The sequence below is a fragment of the Botryllus schlosseri genome, chromosome 13, assembly GCF_051294905.1.
Source record: "Botryllus schlosseri isolate E-star chromosome 13, Bs_hap1, whole genome shotgun sequence".
Lineage (NCBI taxonomy): Eukaryota > Metazoa > Chordata > Ascidiacea > Stolidobranchia > Styelidae > Botryllus > Botryllus schlosseri.
The window spans coordinates 16,502,242-16,527,492 of record NC_137248.1 but is presented as its reverse complement, the minus strand read 5'-3'; the positions used below and the strand labels follow the sequence as shown (position 1 = coordinate 16,527,492).

At 41.3% G+C, this 25,251-nt stretch overlaps 1 protein-coding gene and 1 long non-coding RNA gene across 4 annotated transcripts in view; one reads left to right on the top strand and one right to left on the bottom strand.

Moving 5' to 3' along the window:
• The window catches only part of LOC145453911 (uncharacterized), a 131,321-nt gene that overhangs the window by 51,035 nt on the left and 55,035 nt on the right, over nucleotides 1-25,251 (top strand). The gene's annotated exons all lie outside the window — the stretch shown is intronic.
• Nucleotides 3,222-13,753, bottom strand: LOC145454643 (uncharacterized). Of its 3 annotated transcripts, XM_080332631.1 has the most exons (9): nucleotides 13,624-13,739; nucleotides 13,073-13,563; nucleotides 12,185-12,292; nucleotides 9,448-10,281; nucleotides 9,219-9,380; nucleotides 8,903-9,085; nucleotides 8,479-8,633; nucleotides 6,068-6,181; nucleotides 3,222-3,431 (listed from the first exon to the last, which is right to left on the bottom strand). In XM_080332631.1, the coding sequence occupies exons 1-9, from the start codon at nucleotides 13,650-13,652 to the stop codon at nucleotides 3,360-3,362; spliced, it is 2,148 nt and encodes a 715-aa protein (XP_080188757.1). In that variant the 5' UTR covers nucleotides 13,653-13,739; the 3' UTR covers nucleotides 3,222-3,359. The 3 variants fall into 3 exon arrangements, 2 of the variants coding, with proteins under 2 accessions (XP_080188757.1, XP_080188756.1); XM_080332630.1 differs by having other exon boundaries at nucleotides 13,073-13,753; XR_013920189.1 differs by lacking the exon at nucleotides 8,479-8,633 and having other exon boundaries at nucleotides 13,073-13,753.

Below are 25,251 nucleotides of genomic sequence, written 5' to 3'. Positions count from 1 at the left end.
TCAAGAAATAGAGTTGCAGAATTCGCTTTGAAATAATAGGAGTCAACCCAATTTCTACATGAATAGTATGATCTTATTTTAAAGAAAATTCAGTTTGTTGATGTTTATCACTAGGGCTATAGTTATCATTTGCACAAGACAGATGACGATTGCACGATAATTGAACTAAATTACAACTAAACTTCGTGGGGGTCCGTGACGGTCCAAAAGTTGTCCGCGAAGACGAATAGGTTGAGAAACACTGCCCGTGATATTGATATTCATAAAGCCTAGCTCACGGGCGACCAACTCGTGGCCCGCAAAAGGGTTTTGAGTGGCAAATAAGGCAATTCTCGAACTTGGTTATAAAATCAAAAAAATAAATTACCCTGGACCAATCGAAAATTTAATTAGCCTGACTGCGAACTATGAAATGTTGATGACTAAAATATCAGTTCCGACGCATTGGCGTAGCCAGAGGCCATCCACAATTTTCGTAAATCTTCGTATATGGCCATAAAGTAGAATATTTCGTGGCTGATTTATTTCACTTGATATATTCATGGCCAAATGAGCCCAGCGGTATATATACAGACGACCGACATAATTATATGAATACCCATTAACACCATTATTCACCGAATTCATTTATCAACTTTGAAAAAGTTTCGCGCATTGCGCGGCTACGACTTGTACACAGAGTGTCCATGACATAATTTTTATTATCGATGGTGATGCATAGTAATAAAATTCCTATATTTTACTATTACCTAATGCGGTTTGCTCCTATCGGACGACTAAAAAAGGCCGTCAACATTAAAGTGGCCCACGCGGTGGTTCTTAAACTCATGTGGCCCTTGGGCCGAAGAGGTGGTTCACAAGATCACTGTGTTCGAAAGGAATAGTGGCCGTGAACTACCGCACAAGATATCTATTTTATTTCACAATTTACCGAAATTAATCTACTTTATTTGCAATAGTAATATCGCATAAAAATTGGAGGTTGACCAATTATCGACCTAGCCGATTATCGGGGCGGCCGATATTTGGAGCTTTCTCGGTTATGGATATCGGCCTATGAAAGCCGATATTTTATGTATGAAAAAATTCAAAAATATTGGAAATTCAATGCTCCGTGTTTTCAATCACAAGAAATCAACGACGCAAAGGGCGATACGTGACTGACTTACCCTTGCAGGAAGAGTTTTATTAGTGAGCTGAGCATGCAGATCAACCATGCTTCCTGCATTACAAACTACCTCTACTGGACTGATCTGCAATTCTGTATCACGTTTTTCTTTTTGAGTATCCCAAATTTCAATGTTGTGCACAATTAAGCAATAATTCTTTATAATATCAGTTTTCCCGTTAGTTGTTCAGCTTTCTGTGGCATGAACAAGTGCCATCTTGCCTAATATATAATATTTTTTGGCGAAATGGTTTTCTGCTCCTTCCACAATAATATCGGCCTATGATATCGGTTATCGGCCTTGTCAGTGTGTCGATTGTCGGTCGATCTCTATTAAAAACGACGTCAGAGACGGCTAGGGTGCTATAGTCTGGGGTGTACAACGGTAATTCGAGGTCACCCTTTTCGCCCCTGCCGGGGACACGTGAAGACATAAAGTTTTGGTCTACATGCGGATGACCAAAATACAAGGCCAACATATCGGATAGATGCGATTAAATCTTGACTGGTTTGCCAAAACCTTCAATATTGATTAGGGTTACCATATTTTGAGATTCGGAAAATAGGCAAATCACAAACTTATAAATAGGGCTGGGTAAAATCGAGTACCTGAGTGATTCAATTCTGAATCACGTAGCCTATTACGCTTCGACTCGAGTATTCGATTATTATCACTCATTCTGACGTTACAAAATAATGTACTTTGTACTGCCTATTATTTTATCGTATCGCAGTTTTGTGGTGATTTGAAATGATGAAAATATTAATAAGCTGATACCGTACCTTTTAGGCTACCAGAAAGAACCTATAATGCCTATTACCCCCACCCGTCACATTAAGGATACTATGGTATTTTTTCGACCATACGTATTTCATTGCACTTCTTGCCAATGTTGTGGGATGGATGATCATGACATGGGAAATGTGTTATTTCCAGTAACATTCGTAGCTTTGTACTATGTCTCGTGTGCTACGACATGACCAATCATGATTTCAAGCCTTCCTTTGTGGAAAATACTATCAAAACTATAATTCTCATCAGTAAATTGTCTTTCAGTTGCGAGGAGCGTATCATTTCAGTACTCGAAAAAATCGTATTTTACTACTCGACTCGAATCCTCAAAATTATTACTCGATTCAGATCCGAGTATTCGAATCATTGTGCGCAGCCCTACTTATAGAATCGGATGATGGAACGGGTAATTTGTATATTTTTACTGTAAATACTGTTGTATGGTTGACTGAAAAAACTACTTTTTCAAAATTGAGTCCTAGTAAACCCACTCTGACGTCAGCTTCGTCGTTTGGGTGTCATCAGAGGACATCTTCGATTTCTTGAAAAAGGAGAGAAAATCCTTCTAAAGGACGTATGGTTACCTAATGTTATTGGTATGTCCGGTCTTCAAATTCGGCGATACTGAATAATCTCGTCCTTGCAATCCTAGCCCCAAGTACAAATGCGACCCGCATGGGAATATATTACAGCCCGATTTGAAATCGCGCGTGTCACACGTTTCAGAGAACTGGATTGCGTGCAACTGGTAGTACACGCTTTCTCACTATTTCAGACATACCTATCACTAGGTAATGCACGCCTTCTCTATATTTCATAGATGCCTATCACTAGGACCTAGGTACTAGGACCTGATTGCTGGCATTAAAAATGCGGTCATGTCGATGTAGGAAGCTTGGGTCGCGAGATGAAAGAAAACTCCGATTTTGGTTGCGGCCGAAAAAGTTCGAACTAGTCTAGACGACTTCAGAAAAAAATGAATCGGCCTAATTTTGTGCAGAAGAACATAAAAGAAGTTTATTGGAAGTTCATCAATCTGTTGTGTAAAACTCCAATGCCATTTCCGCCTTTATCGATATAGATTGCTACGCTATTGATACAGATTGCTACGCTCAATTCAAAAATAATATCCAACTTATGTAACCTGACCAATGCCCGAGCGGTTTAGCGTGTGTCAAAATGAGCACGTTATCACGTAACATCTGATGTATATATAACATCTGATGTATATATATATTGATCACACTAAAAGATATTCAATTGACGTAAAAATGTGACATTTATATGATCTATCGGATAAGAGATTCGTTCTATACTAAACAACCGAATTTTCTGATTCTTCACAGTCTTCTTCCCGGTCATGACGCACCACCCTTGGCACCCGCCGATTGTTGTGCGTCAGCCTCGCGTTTTTTTGTTTCTCATTCTTTTGTGAATCGGCTTCTTCCAGAGATACGGGGGGCGTCGTTCCTGAAATTTTCAACCATATTTCATATACATATGTAGATCTGATAATAAATTGTGGTAAAGGGTATTCACGGCAGCGAATGTGAAGGCCTTTTTATAACCTTGCTTTGAAATGGTGCTTTTACCGTCACATGTTGCTTTTATCGTCACTTGTTGTTTTAGATATGAACAACTGTAGATGAAAATAAAATACAAATGGCAGTTATCTGGTTCGCGATAGATTGCGTTGGACAGGACGCCCGAATGGTAGAATCCGTGTTACAGAAAATGCTTTGGTGAGAACTGGAGATGCTAGCTAGACCATGGGTTCTCAACCATTTATTGGCCGTGGCCCTTTTTGCGATTTGAAAATCGTCTCTTAGCCTAGAGCCGCGGTTCTCAACCTTTTTGGACATGCGCCCCCTTGGGGATGGTCGAGAATATTGCGCCCCCCTGCCTCCCCCTACACTTTTCGTCATGTCAAAAAGAGAACATCATCTAATACAGAGGTAGGCAACCTTTTTGCTAATCACGGCCTGTTTCGAATACTTATGTAGCCTGAGGCCGCATTCCTGGGCATAGCCGTAATGAACTAACTGGACGCGAAATACCTATGCTAAACCGTCCATATCCATTGCCGGTGAACTACGGAGTCCGGACGATTATACTTTTAACAAAAGCCTGTTTTGTACGTACCGAAATCGCGAGTCGCAATGTTATGCTGGGATTGTATATTGTCGCGATGAGCGCGAAAATTTCAGATTCACGAATGAATTCCGTAATTAATAGTAGCAGTATCACATATTATTATCAAATATTTATCCTCTCTTAGCCCATGTGATCAGATACACCGTCAGGGTTCATTGAGAGAGTGCTTTTGAAAATTTAGGGCAAGTTATAAATGATAATGCATCTTCGGGTGGGCCAAATGTTATTAGTAACTTGGTTGCATGCTGTTATTGCTTGACCCCCGATCAGGATAGTCGATTGTATTGGTAGTGGAAATATATTAAAATCGCCCAAATGTACCATAAACAAATTTCTTTCGTGCGGATCGCACGATTCCGATTCCGGCTAAGAGTGAGAAGGGCGCTACTATATTAAAATCGAAAAATTAGGTTATGTTGAATTGCGCGGATTGTGAAGAAAAATTTCAAGAATAATTGAAATCTCTCAAAGATTTTGGAGTGAATTCGTAATTTCAATTTGCAAATAAAATAGGAAATAAAAAAACATGTTTTACATTAGGGCCATGTTTTAAACATGTTTGTTTCAAATTGATTTTTGTTTTAAATGCAACCCTACGTATATCTCTTGTGTACATTATATCCATCCACTGTTTGAGTTACGTCGCGAAACGCAATGATCGTATCCCCGCATTCACGAACTCCGTTTGCGTGATTGGGATTTTAGTTCACAATGGTGCGAAAACTGTGGAGGCGAAACGATTCTGCCCCCGCTTCAAACAAATCTTAGATAGATAGAAAGTCTTTTATTCGTCACATTAATAAATAAAGAAGTAGGCCTATACCAAACAAAGTGCGGTATAGACTGGGAGACGACGAGGGGCCGTTGGGCCTTCAGAGTGATTTCGGTAAATTGTAGACTACGGACAAGGTTAGTTCCAATATGGTGCGAAAACTGTGGTAGCGAAACGGGTCTGGGTCAGCTTCAAACAAATCTTAACGTGATTTCGGTAATGGGACACAACAGAGAAGTAAGGAAAGAATTTTTACTATACAAGCTGTGCGTAAATGTCTGGACGTCTGGTACCTACTGAAGCTGCGATTTCGAAACATTCAATCCAATGATGCGAACAATTCATATTCCTCTTACATTATGTAGCCTATACAATGATTTCAAATTCGGACATTTCTCGACCGACCCCCGAAGATTTAGGCGCTGCTCTAAATCCTCAATCCAATACGATTCGTTGCCGTTTTGCCGTATACGTCCACAGGAAGTTAATAATAAATAATAAATTGCCATTATGGCTATCTCTATGTTGTCAAAATACGACTAGACGAATTATTGTAAATTTACATCTGATGACCCTGCATGAATACTTGGTGACTTCAGCATTAACTTCCAGTTATTGCATAATCAAAATTATTCTCGTTGCTGTTGGCCGTAGGTTGCCATCATAGGCGTAGCTGTGGAACAAAAGATGCCATTCCCCTCCCATTTTTGACTCTTACATTGGGATTCGATGGGACTCGATACCTGTCACTACGTCTGATCCGAGCCTACCTACCTACGTACAACTTGATAACATGAATATATGTTCTGAGTGAATAACATAACAAATATAGCTAAGCTTTCACCACCATTTTCCCGATGGATATGTGGCCCACCTCAAAATGTCTGTGGCCACGCGTTTTGTCGCAATATTCTATCTTTACTCCTGCGCTTTTCGCTTCAACATACAGTCCGGTAATAATGATGGCATAATTATTATCGAATTTCATTGTTTCATATGTTTATAATCGAGTTTCTTTAACCGTAAAATGCATATCTTTGTTCTAGACCCGTTATTTCAACACATGCAGAGCAGCTCTGGCCACACAGTAATACTGGCATTTCGAAATTATGTTTCTTTAGCGCCTTGTGTGCTTTTTTCGAAATAACAGAAGCTGCTATGGCAAAACGAAGAAGCTCACCTGTCTGTTTTTGAAGTATGCATTGCACGCGTTGCACTCGTACAGTCCGGTAGTGGCATTTCTACGCCACGCGGGGGTGCCCCGAGTCATGCAATTTGAACACATAGGCGGTATCTGTGTAATGGAGGCTTTGTAATAAATTAGATCAGGGGTGGGAACCCTAGGAGTCAAATGAGTCCGTATATATTCAATTGTGAATCCGAAGGAGCCTTATAACAATGCCAATCAAGTTTCCATGTCACAATTAAACAGTTGTGACGTCCATATTAGAACGAAATCAAGTATACATGGGGTTATCTTCATGTTATATCACCCTAACTAATCAAGCAATAGATTCGGACTTCCTGGTACCATGAGTATTTCCAGTACCAGAGTGATGCGATTCCTAACTCAATATGCCGTCACTACAGTGTGAAAATAAATTAGATTCGGTATACGTGCTGGTGCTGATGATATGTAAAGTTAGGGTTACCATACATCCTATTTTAAGAGGATTCGTCCTCATTTTTTTTTTCAATGAATGGAAAGTGTCCTCTTTTGGGGAATTTGTATTTTTTTACTAGAAAAACTGTTAAAATGCGATAAAAAATCCGACTCTGACGCAGCAAACCTCAGAGTTGGCAACGAGCAATACCACACGAAGGGTAAATCGAGTCCAGATGGAAAAGATGACCTTCTTTTGTAGTCAACACTACAAAATATCGTGTGAAGAATATGGTAATTCGGGAGTCGAGTCAAATTCATAACAATTTTTAGTGAACAGTATTACCGGTCGACAGATTTTCAAAATCAGTTTTCTTTTCCGGTGCTGGAGCTGAAAAGTGTCGTTTTCGGATCTCCAAATATGATAACCCTAGGTAATTCCTCACGACGTATTTCCGCTAGTTTGCCGGGATGGCAAATCTTAATTATATTGAAATAAATGTATGACTGATTAATAAATAATCTATACCCCGGTAAACCCTCAATTTATAGATTTATATCAGTCGATAGGTTGGGTCCACTTGTGACCACTTCCATTACTCTTGCAAGGTGGAAACGTTCGAATAAAGAGTGATTGTTAGGGCTGGACGCAATGATTCGAGAACTCGAATCTGAATCGAGCATCAATTTTAATGATTCTAGTCGTCGAGTATAGTGAAAGACTATTTTTTCGAGTTCTGAAATTATACGCTCCTCGCCACTGCATATTCATTTATCAACGAAAACTGTAGTTTCGATACTATTTACCACTATTGATGTCTTGAAACATTGATTGGCCTATCGCAGCATGCGAGACATATAGTACAAAGCTACGAACGTTACTGGAAATTACACATTTCGAAGTCATGATCATCCCAGAACATTGTCACGAAGTGCAACGAAATCGGTATAGTCGGGAAGTACCAAAGTATCTTTAATGTAATGCATAACAGGCATCATATTCTTCGTGGTGGCATAAAATATGCATATTTGAACTTTGGATATCTTAGATACACTTATGACGTCATAAACAGTGATACTCGATTAGTCGACTCGACTCGAAGCATCATACATGATTCAGAATCCAATCACCCAGGTACTCGAATTTGCCCAGCCCTAGTGTTGGTATGGTAAGCAAACGCTAGCCAACCATACCCCACCACTTTAGCATGTGCGGGACTCCCGAGCTTACCCCGTTTCAGTTTTAGGCATATAGCCTAATAATAAGGGCTTGTAAAAACAGCCGAGAACTTTGAGGATTCTATACTGCATCGCGTATTGGAGTCGAGTCGTGGCGGTGTTAAAATGAGGAGAGTTCAAACATCTACCTTTTATCCTACCACGAAGAATAATGTCAGTTCCACAGCACAGTTCTTTCTACCATACCTATTCCATCGAACCTTTCGACAATGCTGTGCTCTGATCAGGACTTCGCATAAATTACATTTTCACGAACGTGCGTAAGATTCGTATGACCAAGCTAGGTATCAAGGCTGCCACGGTGGAAAAGGCTTCCGAAACTATAATTTTAATGACACTTAGTGGCGAGAAGCATATAATCACAATACTCGAAAAGTCGTGTCCCATGCACTCTACTCGACTTCAATAGTCATAATTAATGCTATGAATTCGGATTCGTCGAACACGCTACTTTGATCATTATGCCATTCCCAAGTTACGAGACGCGTCGTCTACCAAGAAAATCCGCCACGGATGTACGCGTCTCTTGAAAAATCATACACGAGTACGCAATGTATTTTGGTTTGTGCCAATCATACTACTTGATAATTGCGAATTTTTAGCTTTGAAAGCCGTACGCCACCACTAAAATATTCATGTGTCCCACGTGCCGTATGTTACCGACTCCTCCGGCATATCATGGCTATCTCCCAGATAACCAAGTGCGCATTAATTCATCCAAATTACCCGATTGCAAGATATTACAATACCTTATTTTCCTGCCGAGCATCTGGATGCAGCGCATAACGAAGACTATTTCTTGCGTCTCGCGGTGTTTCTACAGTTACCTTATTCGAAATGAAGTTGATGCTATGAGAAAGATGGTTCGAGCCAGCATTTCCCATCAGTTGACTTGAAGGATAGGCTGAAGAAATACGAGATAAATTGACCGTATGAGTTTGAGTATGCCAATCAGATTAAGGAAATATTAGTAGGTAATGGCTACTGGCTATTTGTAATTACAAGAGGTATACTGTCAACAATCTCAAGATAACCTGCCGATTTTTACACGCCCTGGATTATCAAAAGGTCAGTAAATCATTGTGGCAAAACATACCTATGTCGTATGAACACTAGATAGTACGCAATGTTCCGGAAAATTCAGTTCATTTGGTAACGGGTCCATATTCCTACCTCTTGGTGAATACTGAGAAGCAGCCGGCTGACCCCGCATGACGTGCCGCATCACTGCGCCGACTGGTGAACCCAAACGTTTGAATTCGGCCGGTCGGTTGGCTGATGGAATGTCTGAAGGATGGAAGTCCCTCGCAGTGTCGCGGTTGGCGGCGGATAGGCTTGGGACTTCGTGTAACGCCTCTGTATAGTTAATAATAGTCGCGATGCCGATATGAATCATTTGAAATCGGTGAAATTCTTGGATTATACGGCTTTATTAACTCGATCAACTAACTGAAAGATATGAATTTTCTGGCTATTACACGAAATTTACCAGGGTCAGGGTTCCGCGCTCCGAAGGTTTTGCTCCAGAGTCGCAACGCGGCATGAAATATTCCGTTGCTAGCGACTGCAACGCTTAAATCCGGACGCATCGTCTTATCCGGGGGGCGATTGTAGTTCATTGGAATGCTGTCCATCGCGTTTCGACTGCCATCTAAACCATTTCCACAAGTAATCACGCAACGATGAACATTGAACAATCAAAATACAGAAAAACTAACGTCGTGAAGTATTCGTTGTTGGCTGCGTAGCCGATGCTTTTCGTTTGAGATTGTGACGTGTAACTGCGTTGTACGCTGAATGCGATTGTTGCGCATCGATTCTCCAGTTCGGATCGGGACATTCTTCTAAAATTCCATGCTGGTATCGATGGAGACTTTCAAGCGAATCGATACGATGAGGGTTCCTTTGACGCGATTCGGGCGCAGCGATCGCGGACCGGTCATGCACCGCTCTTGGTCGCGGTTCTATTTTCACCGATTCAGACGGTGGGATAACTGATTGGCTGCTCGAAGTATTGGGCTGGACTTGTAGTACGACGAATGGAGGAACTGGGAGAATAGTCTGGTGATTTTGAGCTATAGGTTGGAGTTCCAGATTTTCCGTTGCATAAGTTGCAGCATCTGATCGCTTACTCAACAATTCTGGTTTCAGTTCTATCATGCTCGATTCATCTGGTAATACCGACCCGCTATTCAATGTTTTCGGACACGGTTTATATTCGATTAATTCAGGCCCGGAGTTAGCAGACGGGATATCTCCATCTCCGGATTGTGAAGGGGTTTGCGAAGGTCGCAACGTGCACGTCGTGTCCGTGGAAATCCGGTCCATTCTCCGTTGCTTAGATCGAGGCAAATCAGTTCCCAAGTCTTCGGCTTCGCTTACGTCCGAATCAAAGTCTGACGAAGAGGCGATCTGGTCCGACGACTCATTCCTGGTATAGGAAGAAAAGTTACCGACAGATTTTGCCGGTTCCGAATCTTGGTCAGCTCCGTGGAACGTTGAATGAAGGCAGCACTTACCATTGCTACACACATCAATTCCGGGTTCGAATTCTGAAACGTAGGTAACAAGACTGAAATGAGACCGTTACAACACGGAATTGCTAAACTATTGTACAAGCTCGCAGTACATTGGCCACAGCATTCCGGGAATGGTCCGATAGCAAATGGTCCCAATACATAATTTAGAAATGTCGACGGCAGGTCTCTGTCATATATTCGTTGTTCGCCTCCTTCAACTCGTGCAACTACGCTAAGTCCATAATAGTGCTAGTGCTACGAATGTGTTTGAGTTGGAAGTTCCGGGTATATTGGGTAAAGATTTTGAACACGCTTTGCGCAGATATCGGATAGTTGACATTGACAAAAGGCTTTATCATTTACAGACATCCTATCCGGATTACCTGCGGAACCTAATCTGACAAATATCACAGGTTGTCGAGCTTATGTCTCGATGTGAAAAATCCTAGCAAGATCAAAACATATCCCGTCGTAACTCATAGGAGTGCATCGGTTATTCGGTACTTCTGCTGCAAATTTCTCATCCCCACGGCAGAGTAGCCTACATCGACTGCCGAATTGTGGAAGAACGTAGAGATAGCGTAATAGGCTGCAGCGATTCTTAACCGCGAAGCAATTTCAGGGGGTCCGCTAGACCTCTAAACTTTTAAAATTGTTCATAACTCAATTTTTATTTTATTTTTTAATTTGAGAAAGCATGACGCAGTTTCGTCTGACATGGACTATTGTAGTGTGGAAACTCATTTCAATTGCCAATTTTCAAATAACCTGCTGATACAAACATGTTGCTGTTTAGAGACGTTTTGTTGGGGTCTGTGGAAGAAATAAAAATATGGAGATCGTAACGTCAATCAGCGTGACTTCGTAATGTCTGCGAAACCTTCTCCATTTCAAGTTGTCAGTCTCATCAAATTAGTGAACAGTCGTTTTCAATAAAAATTTCCGAAGTATTTCCATAATTTGTCCCAATGCAACGAACAGCTTCTTGTATGTACAGAACTTTAATATAAAATTGAGTAGTATATTGATATTGAAATGAGCCCGAATATTTTCGACTGACACTCGTCATAAATCGGACAATGATATACCTGCTCTTAAAGCTCGGCTATCAGATTTGGCGCATTCTTATTGCGGATGCCCTATCGACAAGGCTGAATTTTTTATGAACAAGGAGGGTTTCATTGCTATCAAAGCATTACGCTCCACCCTGAAATTCATATCACCAGTTATATTGGTATGCAGCCTTGTCTTGTTAATGTTCAATTGTTCATGGTCGAAATATATATGTGAACCCGAACAGAACAAGTCGTTTCATGACAGTCTTTCTCTGGTTGGAAAACGTGGATCCATTCTTTGGAGCATAAAATTTGTCTCTGCTTTTAGATTAGGATTTCACTTTGACGGTAGAAACTCTCTGCGGGCCGAATCCGGCTCCCGGCCCGTATGTGGCCCGTCCCTGCGCTAGATGCTGGACGTGATATGTTCATAAAATATGTGTTTCTTCATTTTTGTGCCATAAATGTTGCGATCACACCAAAAGTATCGTCGGAAGCGTTATGTCAATATTGCATTAGCTTCCAACTATCTTTGCAGAAATGGTTTTCGGCACTCCTCGTTCATATCAAAACGAAGACGCGGATTTTCAAGACACGAACACGTACTTCAAGAAATACAGCAGCAAAATTAGATTTGATATAATAAAAATCCACCCATTTTTACATAAATAGTATGACGGCTTCAGGAAAAATCATTATTTTGCTGTTTATCACAAGCCTACAGCTCATATTTGCACAAGACAGATGAAGGTTGCACCATAATAGTGCTAAAATTGAACTAAACCTTAAGGGGGTCCGCGAGGGTCCGTGACGGTCAAAAGGGGTCCGTGAAGCCAAAAAGGTTGAGAACCACTGCTATATAGCATACGACAGAACTTTACCTGTTTTGTGGGCATCGTAGAGTCTTGCGGTTTCTTCTCTCATCGTCTCCAAGTTAATCGCATAAAGCTCCATCATCGTTCTGAAGTGTCTTAGAGAGTTTTCAATAGCTGTAACAACAAGAAACCAGTATTGCCAATTGTTGATTCGCCAACCCCTCACAACTAGGTTGCAGCATTGACCCAAATTAATGCATAAATTCTTCTTAATTTTCACATGCGCTCAACGACTGCTCAATCAGATATATTCCAGTTGACAGTCTTCCTTCGTGGTGCTAGCGATATATTGTCACCATGGATCTCAATTTTTACGACAGTTGTGTTTAACTATATAACGGAACTCTCTCCATTTTATTGACACGACTATAGCGCGAGCTCGCATATAGGATAGAAATTGGACAGCATCGAAGTTGATATATGCTAATGGCGGATGCAATAACGTATACGTTATTACGAATATAGGCTGTCTATAGCGTATTCACACCATAGTGTCCTATATGGTGTCGACACAAGCAAATCTCACGGCTCAGTGAAATGGATTCACGTCACAATTTCCATTTGGCTACAGGCAATTTGACGGTCACTTTTGACCGGCTTGCCGAGCATTAAATTTGGTAAAACGGGTATCAATCGAAAGCTGACTCTGCACTGATTAAGAAAATATAAATCTTAGTCCGCTCGCGGCCCAGGAGCCCCCACAATCAGCCTCAAATGTTCCATTGTTATGGAGATTGGCATTGAGACGCAACAGTGCCGTCTGGCGAAACGAGAGCGTCAAAAATAACCGTCAAATTGCCTGAAGCCAAATGGAAATTGTGACGTGTATCAATTTCACTGAGCTGTGAGATTTGCTTGTGTCAATACCATATAGGACACTATGTTCACACCGACCTTGGTTCACTGGTGCTGTCTTCGCAATCGTCGCCTTTCTGCGCTCCAAGTATCGAGAACTTCTTCGCCAAAGGTCTTCCTTTGATATCCTTCGTTTTCTAGGTGCATCACCGCGTGATAATCCATCGGAAGACTTGGCAAACGGGTCCTTATCTGTTTTGACATTTTCAACGGCATTGAACAGGCACGGCGACAAAGGTTGATCCGACACTGCGGTCTCAAAATTGTCCGATGATTCTTGATACCCTTCGTCTGTCTTGCACTTAACAGGTGTTGCTCTGCGCAGCAGATTATTGGACTCGACCTCACGCGAGGAACAAGTAGATCCACCATGATTTCCTGGATGTTCGAAGGTCGTTGGAGCGCTCCCTAACTGCAGATGACACGAAAGATCCAAAGCATTCCCTTCTTGACACGCAGGCGACAGCCCGCGGTTTGTTTCGGTCCTGATCGAATGTTTGCTCTCATCGTTTACGAAGCTTTTGACGGTACTGGATGAAACTTGACTTTGACTGGCCACGAAATTGGTTGTGTCTGAGTATTGCACGTACGTATTCTGCTGCGTCTTCTTTCCATCCATTCCCAAATGTAAAACGGAGATGAGTTGGTGTTAAAAATAAATCAAGATCTAGGCCTGTTGACAACTACAAACTTTATTAACAAAATCAAGAATTAATTTTTTTCTTTTCAAGTACGCTAAATATTAGGGATGATGTGAACGTGAGGTTCACGTTCGCGTTCTGTGTGTGAACCTCGGAAAATTTGAGGTTCGCGTTCACAACAGAACCTTGTTAGGTTCTGCACTGTGAACCTTTTGTATATATTGCAATTTTCACTTCATTATAACATCTTTGGTCCAAATTTATTGTATTTCAATGCAGGCCACTCTACGTATGGTGCTGGCAGCATAAACAATCAACACTAAATGTGCATGCCCCTTGACAATCTCAAAAATTGTACTGGCATTGTTACAAAAGTTTGCTCGAAATATCCAGCTTTCCGTTTGTGAATATTTAGTGACTCTTTGCTGTGAGCCTGACCCGCAATCACATAACATCAAGAGCGCACTGCATGTAGTCAGCGATTAATGCTCATTCAACCAACCAATGAGATTGATATCGTCTTCTGATGTAAAAATCGAGCAGGCATACGGGGTCAATCTTGACTTCATATGTATACTGTATCATAAAAACCAACTCCGTGAGATTGGGGTGTTGGCTACTGCTTTATAACTTGTTAATGGGGTGATATCGGTAGCAAGTATAGAAACCCGTTTTACATTCTGCTCAATATCCGTGTGGCAATACTCAGGCGCCAAATACATTGTCCGGTCAGGTCGAAATTGTTGGCAAAGCGACGGAAGATATTGATTTTATGGGATTATTATATCATTTGATTGCCTCAGTTGATACATTTGGCGACGTTTAAAACGTCAATATGTACTTAAGCACTGTGCCATTATGTGACCCGATTCGTCGCTAGGTATCGTGTACAGTACATTTGTATAGGCAATCACTTAATGGAAATATACGGTTGAAATTAGCAATATGACGTCACGTGACGTCATGAGGTTCACGTTCGTGTTCACACAGAACCTTTCAAAAAGGTTCGTGTTCACAAGAACCTGAACCTTTCAGAGGTTCACACCATCCCTACTAAATATCCCTTTACATGACAATCCACAAAGAATGCAGCTAGCGGTGCGACTTGTAATTCCCACCCGACGTTCACCAGAACAGCAGAGTTGTAACCAAGTCACAAGGCTCCGAGTAACAAGTCAATCTCACTTTTATAGTTGCGACTCGAGTCAATTCGAGTACTTTCTAATTCCCCACCGAGTCAAGTCCGAGACCAAGTTAGCGGGCAGAGAGTCGAGTCCGAGTCATGGTATTATGACTCGAGTCCCGAGTTCAAGTCATTGCGTTGACCACACGGTTACCATTAAAGTCTTTTTAAGTCCACTTTTTATAACTTTGCTCGGTGATATCGAATGGTTCGCATTCACAACATATTAATTTCCCTCGCTTTTAGCAGTTTCCGGTCACATTTTCAAGTACGAGTACCAATAAACGAAATCACAATAGTGTGGTTGCTTTACTATTCTTCGAAATTACAATGAAATGTCGGTTTTGTCCGTCGGATTCTTGAGTCGTATGACTTGGTTCGAGTCATGCGCAATGACTCGGGTCCAATTTGAGTCTGACTCGAGTCGAGTCGATTCAATTCCGTATTTTGAGAAAATGACTTATCTCAAGTCGAGTCAACCGGAAATCAGTTACTCGAGTCATTACAACCCTGCTGAAAAGTGGTCTAATACAAGGCAGAGGTCGTCAGTCTTTCCCATACAGCGTTCCAAAATATGTCAACGTCAAAATGTTAATAATTGGGTCACGAAGGGCGCAGCCGCACCAGAGCTATCGTATCCAACTACATGGCAGTTACTATTTCAATTTCAGGCAAAAAATCCCGATTCTTTATAGACCTGTTCTGGTTTAATGCGATATTATACGATGCATTTCTTTCATATTTGCTAATAAAGTGGGACTCATTTCAGGATAGAATGCATATTCTTCATTTTTCCTATATATATATAATTTTTTTGGGGGGTCTCAAAACTCGTATTAAAATCAAGAAAACCGCGCGAATCTCGAAGAAAATTTTCGAAATGAGAAAAATCTTGTCAACGAGAAATGTCAATGACATCAACTTCACTGAATTAACGATTTTTTAATGAATCATTTTCCAGAACAGCAAAGAGTAAAAGTGATTTTCCGCACCTTCTCCATTTCATACATGCACTGCCCGTAAACACGTATAGCATACTAACATTATAAATGCACTACTTTCGATGTGCGAGACTTGGTTCGCGAGATGTTAAATCTAAGATCTTGGTCTTACTCTATAAACGTTTTAGACCAGCTGGGTACGGCACACCTTACCACATGGTTTGTGATTCCCTTCGGACCAACTCTCAACAAAACTATGGCAGCGGCGAGAAAGCGTAGTGGTTCCATCCACAGCTGCAACATCAATGGATTGTGAGTTTGAGTCAGACCGAGGTGTTTGAGGGTTTTTTAGACTCCTCCTTGCCGTCTGATCGCGTAAACGGCGTCTTACAAAAACTGAAAGTGAACAGTGTCGGCAGGTCGGCAGCTAAGGAATCATTGTAGAGAATATCGGGCCGGTATCGTGTGAATAAATACTGCTAATCGCGACGCATAAAGTTGGAAAGGCTAGGGGCGATGATTAGTCAAGGTGTGCCTAGTTTTCAATCGAGTGGTGGTATCTGTTGCATCATAATGCGAATATGCGTCAATGGCTGTCAGTTGTCAATTTGTTGAACGAAACGGCAGCATGCTGAAACCGATACTGCCACTGTAATAGGTAGAATTATCATCATCGCGAATTCAAAGTCATGTCCAAATACTACGGTACAGCTAAGAAACGGATTATAGAATATTGGTATCGTTCTGCAATTGTAGGGACATAATTGTTTGATTGCGTAGTCAAGCCATTACCTGGGAGACAATCGGCACGGTCGTTATGGCAAATATTTGCCCGTAAGAATGGTACTAGTTAGGCCAGTGGTTCCCAGCATGTGGTACGCGTACCACTGGTGGTACGCGAAGGTCTTCCTGGTGGTACGCGAGTTGATTCTGTTTCTTTCGACCGAAGGGAGTTGTTAGTTCGGGTGGGGCTGATTTTGAGTTTTTTGAAGTCGTCGTCGTGGGTAGGAGCAATCCCACCAATCACAGCATACGGATAAGAGATCTAGTCGTAAAGCATTGGGACCGAACCAAATTCCGTTTTAATATATTTTACCATACTAATTCAAAATAGACCCACTACGTGACTACAGAAATCGTATATTGCGCCTTAAAATTGGCAGCTTATTTTCTGTTTCGCTGCCTTCGGCAGCTCAACACAGTGGAAACATTTTGACCGCCTTCGGCGCGCGTAACCTATATAGGTGGTACGTGAGCGCTGCATAGAACCTCGCAATGGTACGTGGGTGTAAAAAGGTTGGGAACCACTGAGTTAGGCTATCTATAGTTTGTTCCGGTTTGTCAAATCATGAGATTGAATCAACTTTATGCGCTGCGATCAACCGGTTTCCTTGGCGGGTTGATAAATCTTGACGAACGCGATAATCGTATTTATTGCTAATCCAACTTTATTCTCTACACCAGGGACGGGCAACGTACGGCCCGTCACGGGACTTTGAGAGGCCCGCAGATCGTTTCTAACCTGAAAGTGAAATTCTAATATAAAAGTATTGACAAATTTCATGCGTCACAGAATCAATCCAAGCTTGGCAACATGAAAAAGATGGTCATGAAACTACTTGCTCTTTTCGTTACATTTGCTAGCAAACAATTTCGACCGTGAACATTAGCAAGACAAGGTTGCGATCCAATTCAACTGATGTTCACGTGCAGTCTTTACTAGGGTTCTCAACATACGACATGCAGCTTGAGTTCAAAGAACTTGACAACTTTGATCGACCACAGATTTCTGATTGACTTCAACAGCTATTATTATTAAATTCAATAAATACTGTTTCTGGTCTCTCTGCTTGAAACTTAAAGTTTACATCAAATGCGATTTATTCCTTGTATGGGTGGATAAATACGAGATCAATGTATATGTTCTCTAATCCAGCCCGTCAAGTACTTCATTTTCCCATATCCGGCCCGCCGACCGGAGAATCTACCCGCCCCTAATCTACACCCTTAATGTTTATATTGCTAACAATGTGCAATAGTCCATGTCTCTACCGAATATTATTGGTGCTCGTAAGGTTTACGTGGCATTTAACACGTGGCCGTCTCTGTCTTTCGCCGTCCGTAGCTATCCTTCACTTACAACGAAGCGTTGTCATTGCTGGCATTACCTACTCTTCCTTCGGTATACTCTTATGATTACGAACCAGTGAAAAGGAATCCTGTGAAATAGCTTGACCAGACAAGGCGTAAAAGCAATCAATCAGCATTGATTGCCAACCTGATCTTATTGAGAATTCGCGGCAACGACATGCAAATTTCTGTATTAGGTTTGTTGAAGCGTTTATTCATTTGTAGCAAGCGATCAACCTCGTCGCAGGATATTTGAAATTTCATGGATAGTGACATAATATCAGAGAGAACGTGAAAATAGACGGGAATTGTAACTCTTCCTTTACCACATCACTGAAAGAAGACGCGCGCTACAATGATTTCCAGACATTGCATGTCTGTTGTGGAACACTTCGGCGCACCATTGTGATTGCCGCCTGATTACAATGCATTTCACGAAGTATCCCCGTTGAATAAATGTGGGGATGTTGGCAAATAGTAAATACAACTAAAGGTATATGTAGTGTATACACAAAACGGGTCGCTAACAGGACCGTACTAGCAGCATCCCAAACACTTCAAATAGGTAGGGGCAAGCTAGAATAGGACCAAAAATTACTTTATTAATGAACATAAAATATAGTGTTTCGCATAAATTACGTCAGTCTGAAATGGTCTCTTCGCGCACGGCGCGAGTTTGTTAATGTCTCGCATATTTATTTTCTTCGCCCGACCATCAACATACACGTTCAATCGTTCATTGTTGCGGCAAGAAGCTCCGTATGGAATCACATCATTACAGAAATCATATGGGCATTCCCCAATACTAATATCGATAGCTAGCATGAAAAGACGAACCTCCTTAAAACACTGTGGTCTAGGAATTATTCCTTGCGCGGTTATGTTAATTTTGAAACAGTGAGTTTATGTGGGGTTACCAGTAAACTATCGCAATGAATTCCGGCCATTTGTCGTACAATGACAGCTAGGAAAATTATACGATCTTAGCGAGTATAATGCAAAATAGCTCATGATTGGCAGGCCTGGGTAAAGGGCGGCCCGCGGGCCAAATGCGGCCCGCCGAGCGATTCTGTGCGGCCCGCGAAAGTCTATTTGAAATTTAAAATATCAAACCTACTTTTTAATATGGCTTAGTGGACTAAAACCATACGATGTATAAACTGGACCGGAAATTCGTTTACTATCAAGTCAAACTATTAACATACCGTGATTACGCAGCCTATACGTACCTCACATGCCTAATCCAGATTAAAACTAAAGTCACTGTAGCAAGTTATGCCGTTAGAATTAAAGTCACAAGAAGTCACCAAACCGTCTTTGGTGTCATTGTCACATTATGCATTACTCGGTCTGTGTTTTAAATTGTTACGTGATGTGTTTCCAAATCAATAATTCACGAAACAAGTGAATCATTGCCCATGATTTCTATGAATGTAGCAAATAGCTGGTTCGTGGTACAGAACTTGAATATAGCTTTCAATACAACATCCATTGTAGCAGTATATTTATTAAACTCGAAGACTTTTCGGGTGCCTCTTTTCAAGAGTTATCGGCACACTGAAGGGATTTAAACAGATTTAAAAGCAAAACCAAAAAGGCAAAGTATGACGCAACAATCAAAATCACAGACCATGAAATTCGCATTGTATCAATGGCAATAATAACAAACTACGAAGTATACGGACATACGGTACTATAGTTTCAGTACAATTTGTAAATAAACAATTACACGCACGGAACAACACGCACTAATGAGAAATTTGTAGGTTATAGAGGAAATCTTTCTGTCTACATAAAATAGGTTTGCTCAACTGAATAATAGTAGACTCCAACACTTTTAAATGAAACACAGACCTACCACGCGCAATGACAGTGAACATATTGTCATCATAGTGCTGTGCGCAGGCAAGGTTTTCGCTCAGATGTTGACCGATTGATGAAGCATATGCTTGGTAATCATCATAGCAGTCTGTTTTTGCAGCCAATTTGCACTGACGTGCGAGCTCCGTGCGATCATTTGCGCATGTTTTTGACCGAATCAATTTTGGGATATGCTGCTTAATACGCTCAAACAATCTTTGAGATGTACGTCCTACATACCTACTATCACAGTGGCACTTGTATTGGTAAATAACATTACTTGCATCAAAGGCAGGAAGTACATCTTTTCGAGAGTTGGGTAACAAGGCTTTCGTCGTGTACACTACATGCGTGTTAACGCTGTAATAGCAACGGTGAACAGCCGATTTAATAAGCTTTTCAAATCGGCTAGACACGTTACCTAGTCAAGGTAGGTGTAAAAATGCCGGGCATTTTTCTGGGCCATATTTTGGAGCTGTATCCGATTTTTTCAATACCCTAGAGATGGAGCATTTTAATATGTGGTCCGGATAGCCATTTTTGGAGAGAATCAAGTGGATATCATCCAATTCGCCTGACAGTTTTTCCGGTGAGCAGAGGCGCAAGGCGCGATTAACGAGAGATGAAATGAGGTTTAATTTACGCCGCTTCGGGCAGAATGAATCCCAACGAATATAATGACCAGTGAAAGTAGGTTTTCTGTACACCGACGTTAAAAACATTTGTCCTGATCTCTCTACTAAGACGTCTAAAAAGGGAAGGGCAGCATCAGTTTACTTTTCCACGGTAAATTGTAGAGCTGGATGGAGACAATTCAATTTTTCGAAGAAATTATTACACTCTCGCTCATTTTTAAAGGCAACAAAGGTGTCATCGACATATCTAAAATAGAGAAGAGGTTTGGCGACGTTTTCAAACAATTTCTTTTCCTGGTATCCCACGAATATATCGGCCAGACTAGGTCCCAACGGTGAACCCATCGCAACACCATTGCATTGACGGAACATCGTGTCATTGAAGCTGAATTCAACGCTACTAGTAGCAGTTTGCAACAATTCAAGAAATATTTCACGCGGTAGTTTCGGAGGTTCAAGCGTGCCATCATAAAGCGCGTCTGCGCAGATTTCGAAAGTTTCCGACAATGGTACGTTAGTAAAAAGACTTTTCACATCAAATGAGCTAAGAAATACATTGGACGGATTTAATTTGGCGCGTTTTAATTCGTCTACAAACGTGAACGAGTCGCGAACGCAGTGGTGCGTATACAAGGATCGAACTGGCTCAATGACGGTGTTAAGCCATTTGGCTAAATTATGTTGTGCCGATCCACACATAGACAATATGGGGCGAAGAGGTACGTTATCTTTATGTGTTTTCGGTAAACCGTACATACGCGGCCGTTGTGATCCCGTTGGGCGTAGAGACTCGTACAGATTTGAAGGAAGTACTCCATCCTTCTTCAGTTTGAGAAGGCGACGCTGCAGCTTCATTTCTAACTTGCGCGTGTTATCGTTCATGTCGGCAGGACCCAGGTTGGTGAACTTTGACGAATCTTGAAGAATGGATTCCATTTTCATGTTGTAATCTTCCCGGTTCAAAATCACAACTCCAGAACCTTTGTCAGGTTTTGTGATGCAAATTTTTTCGTTTGAACGTAAGGATTTGATGGCTTTAAAACAATCCTTGTTCATCAGAAAATCACCGGCGTCCACTGGGGTGCCACAATACGCATGTGCAAGATCACTGAGCTTAGCTTTCATCGCAGAAAAATATTCCGGAGATAATGGTCTATGGTGTTGTAGTTGACCAATTAATACTTCGAAATCGGCGAATATTTCTTCTCTCTTAACGTTGTTGGGAGGCAAACAAAAATCCAATCCATGAGACAATACAAATTCTTCGACCTCACTGAGTTTATAACTCGAGAGATTTGCTATGATTTTCTTCCCCGTACCCAACTCTCGAAAAGATGTACTTCCTGCCTTTGATGCAAGTAATGTTGTTTACCAATACAAGTGCCACTGTGATAGTAGGTATGTAGGACGTACATCTCAAAGATTGTTTGAGCGTATTAAGCAGCATATCTCAAAATTGATTCGGTCAAAAACATGCGCAAATGATCGTACGGAGCTCGCACGTCAGTGCAAATTGGCTGCAAAAACAGACTGCTATGATGATTACCAAGCATATGCTTCGTCAATCGGTCAGCATCTGAGCGAAAACTTTGCCTGTGCACAGCACTATGATGACAATATGTTCACTGTCATTGCGCGTGGTAGGTCTGTGTTTCATTTAAAAGTGTTGGAGTCTACTATTATTCAGTTGAGCAAACCTATTTTATGTAGACAGAAAGATTTCCTCTATAACCTACAAATTTCTCATTAGTGCGTGTTGTTCCGTGCGTGTAATTGTTTATTTACAAATTGTGCTGAAACTACAGTACCGTGTGTCCGTATACTTCGTAGTTTGTTATTATTGCCATTGATACAATGCGAATTTCATGGTCTGTGATTTTGATTGTTGCGTCATACTTTGCCTTTTTGGTTATGCTTTTAAATCTGTTTAAATCCCTTCAGTGTGCCGATAACTCTTGAAAAGAGGCACCCGAAAAGTCTTCGAGTTTAATAAATATACTGCTACAATGGATGTTGTATTGAAAGCTATATGAATGTATCACCACCCATAAAGGATGTCAAAAAAAGAAAGCCGGAAGTTGAAGTTCAAAGATGGTTAATAACTACTAGGGATGGTGTGAACGTGAGGTTCACGTTCGCGTTCTGTGTGTGAACCTCGGAAATTTTGAGGTTCGCGTTCACAACAGAACCTTGGTAGGTTCTGCACTGTGAACTTTTTTAATAAATTGTAATTTGCACTTCATTACAAGATCTTTGGTTCAAATTTATTGCATTTCAACTGCGGGTCACTCTATGCATGGCGCTGGCAGCATAAAAATCAACGCTAAACGAGCATGCACCTTGACAACCTTGAAAGCTTTACTTGCTTTTTTGTTACAAAAAAATTCTCGAAATATCCAGCTTTCCGGTTGTGAATATTTAGTGACTCTCTGCTGTGCGCTTGACCCGCAATCACACAACATCACGAGCGATATACGTAGTCAGCGAATAATGCTTATTAAACAAATCAATGACATTGATATCGTTTTCTGATGTAAAAAATCGAGCGGTTGTATGGGGTCAATCTTGACTTCATATCATTACTGTATCATTAAAACCAAATCCGTGCGATTAAGGTGCTGGCTACCGCTATATAACTTGTTGTTTATGGTATCGGTAGCGACTATAGAAACCCGTTTTACACTCTGCTCAATATATATGTAGCAATACTCAGACTCCGAACACATTGTCCGGTCTGGCTAAGACCGTTGAGGCGTAAGCTTATATTCCCTGGTAAGTCCTCGTCGAAATTGTTGGCAAAGCGACGGAATGTATTGATTTTATGAGATTATTATATCCTTTGATAACCGCGGTTGATACATTCAGCGACGTTTAAAACGCCAATATGTACTTCAGCAATGTGACATTATGTGGTCCGAGTCTTCGCTAGGTATCGTGCACAATGTACATTAATATAGGCTATCACTTCATTGAAAGATAGGGTTGGAATTAGCAATATGACGTCACGAGGTTCACGTTCGTGTTCACACAGAACCATTCAAAAAGGTTCGCGTTCACACGAACCCGAACCTTTCAGAGGTTCACACCATCCCTAATAGCTACAACCTTCGCTAATCAACAAGGCCATTTCGGCAAGCTGCACACTTTTCAGAAACCAGCTACCAAGACAATAAGCTATATATTATCCTTGGGACCGTAACTCCCGCACCTCAAACCCCCCAATTGCGTGGCGAGCTCGACGGGCGCCCAATTTTTTTTTATGAGTGAACATAAATTATAGGGTATTTTTTTTAAAGTTTATGCAACTTCATTCAATGGTTTTTAGAATGGGCATTCGGCGTTAGTCATTACCGCGCAACAACGCACCAAATTAAATGAACTTTAGGCCAACGCGGGATTCCCAGAAGGCACTGCAATTGGAACTGCTGATCAAATTAACTAAGTAAAGGGAATAAAGTTCGACAACGAGAACACCTTGGCCGAAAAGGACTGCCCTTATGTTGACCGAAAACCTCAAAGTCCAATTGTCCATAGGCAATATTTGCCAGTATAGAAATACCACTCGAGAGTCGGTGTCGTCTATTTAGTTTGGTACGCTTCGCCGATTTCAATATCTTTTCACATAGCAGACGCGTGGTCACGAAATAACAATATGTAACGAAGTAATTATACCAACGGCCCCTCCCGAATATTTCCAAGACAGTAAGCTACCTCATTCAGCTCAAGCGGTAAAACTGAGTAGGCCTAGGCCACTACGAGGGCTGTGAGAGGTTAAAAAATATAGCAATATATTTGCAATTACCAATATTATTGACCGATTGAATCATTAATCATGAAAAAATTCCGCGCTTGGCGCGATTAGGGCGCAGACGTTGCTAATTAGTGTATACAAGACATCTGGCACATCGTGCATCTCGATTGGGGCTGGTATTGATAGAAAAACGCGGATAGGGGTTTAAAGAGAGTTCAAAATGTATCATATTTAACATTGTTCAAAATATGACGGCAAATAGATATTTTTTGGGGTAATTAACCGTCAGTTTATCATTCCTCAATATCAACACATCCACTGAACACCAATTCGTGTAATACACTGCTTCTAATTTAAAAATAAAATCAATATGCTGGATATTCTAAAATTTCTGACTCGGCCCGCCAACATATTTCTGCTTCTCATTTGGCCCGCGGAGAAAAAAAATTGCCCACCCCTGATTTATCGGGTCAAATATTGGCGCATATGTATTCTCTTACCAGTCTTACGTTCATACCGGCGCTGGTGGTAACGAATATTACACCCACAAGGGTGATGCAAATTTATACAGATACTATACTTAAGGATGACAAAATTAGGATTGTACCAATAAGGAGTTTGATTTAATGCCGGAGTTCCCGAGTCCAAACATGTGGATCATAGCCCTAGGGTCCGTGTGGACCATGTGCCTGTTGCCGGCGAGTCATGACAAAATTTGAAATAGTTTATCATCTCTAAGGGTGGATTGCACAGATGCCGATTGAAAAGTAATCACCGATTGCCTTAATCGGCTATAATTTAATCAGCGAGCAAGGTCACCTGGTGACTCTGTGGTACAGATACGGATTCGCTTGTGAGTTATCTTATCGCGGATTACTGACGCAAATCGACGCAAATGACGTACGTTAGCAATCAGCTGTTTTCGGTCGGTGGCGATATGAACCGTGTCGTCATGAGGGAGAGATGCGCTCTTCATAGATATGTATGTTTAGTTGATGTCATGTGCGTATAGCAGCCAACTAAACTGTTGCTACTGCACAGTGTAAGGTTATGAACGCCAGAACGCGTCAGAACAGA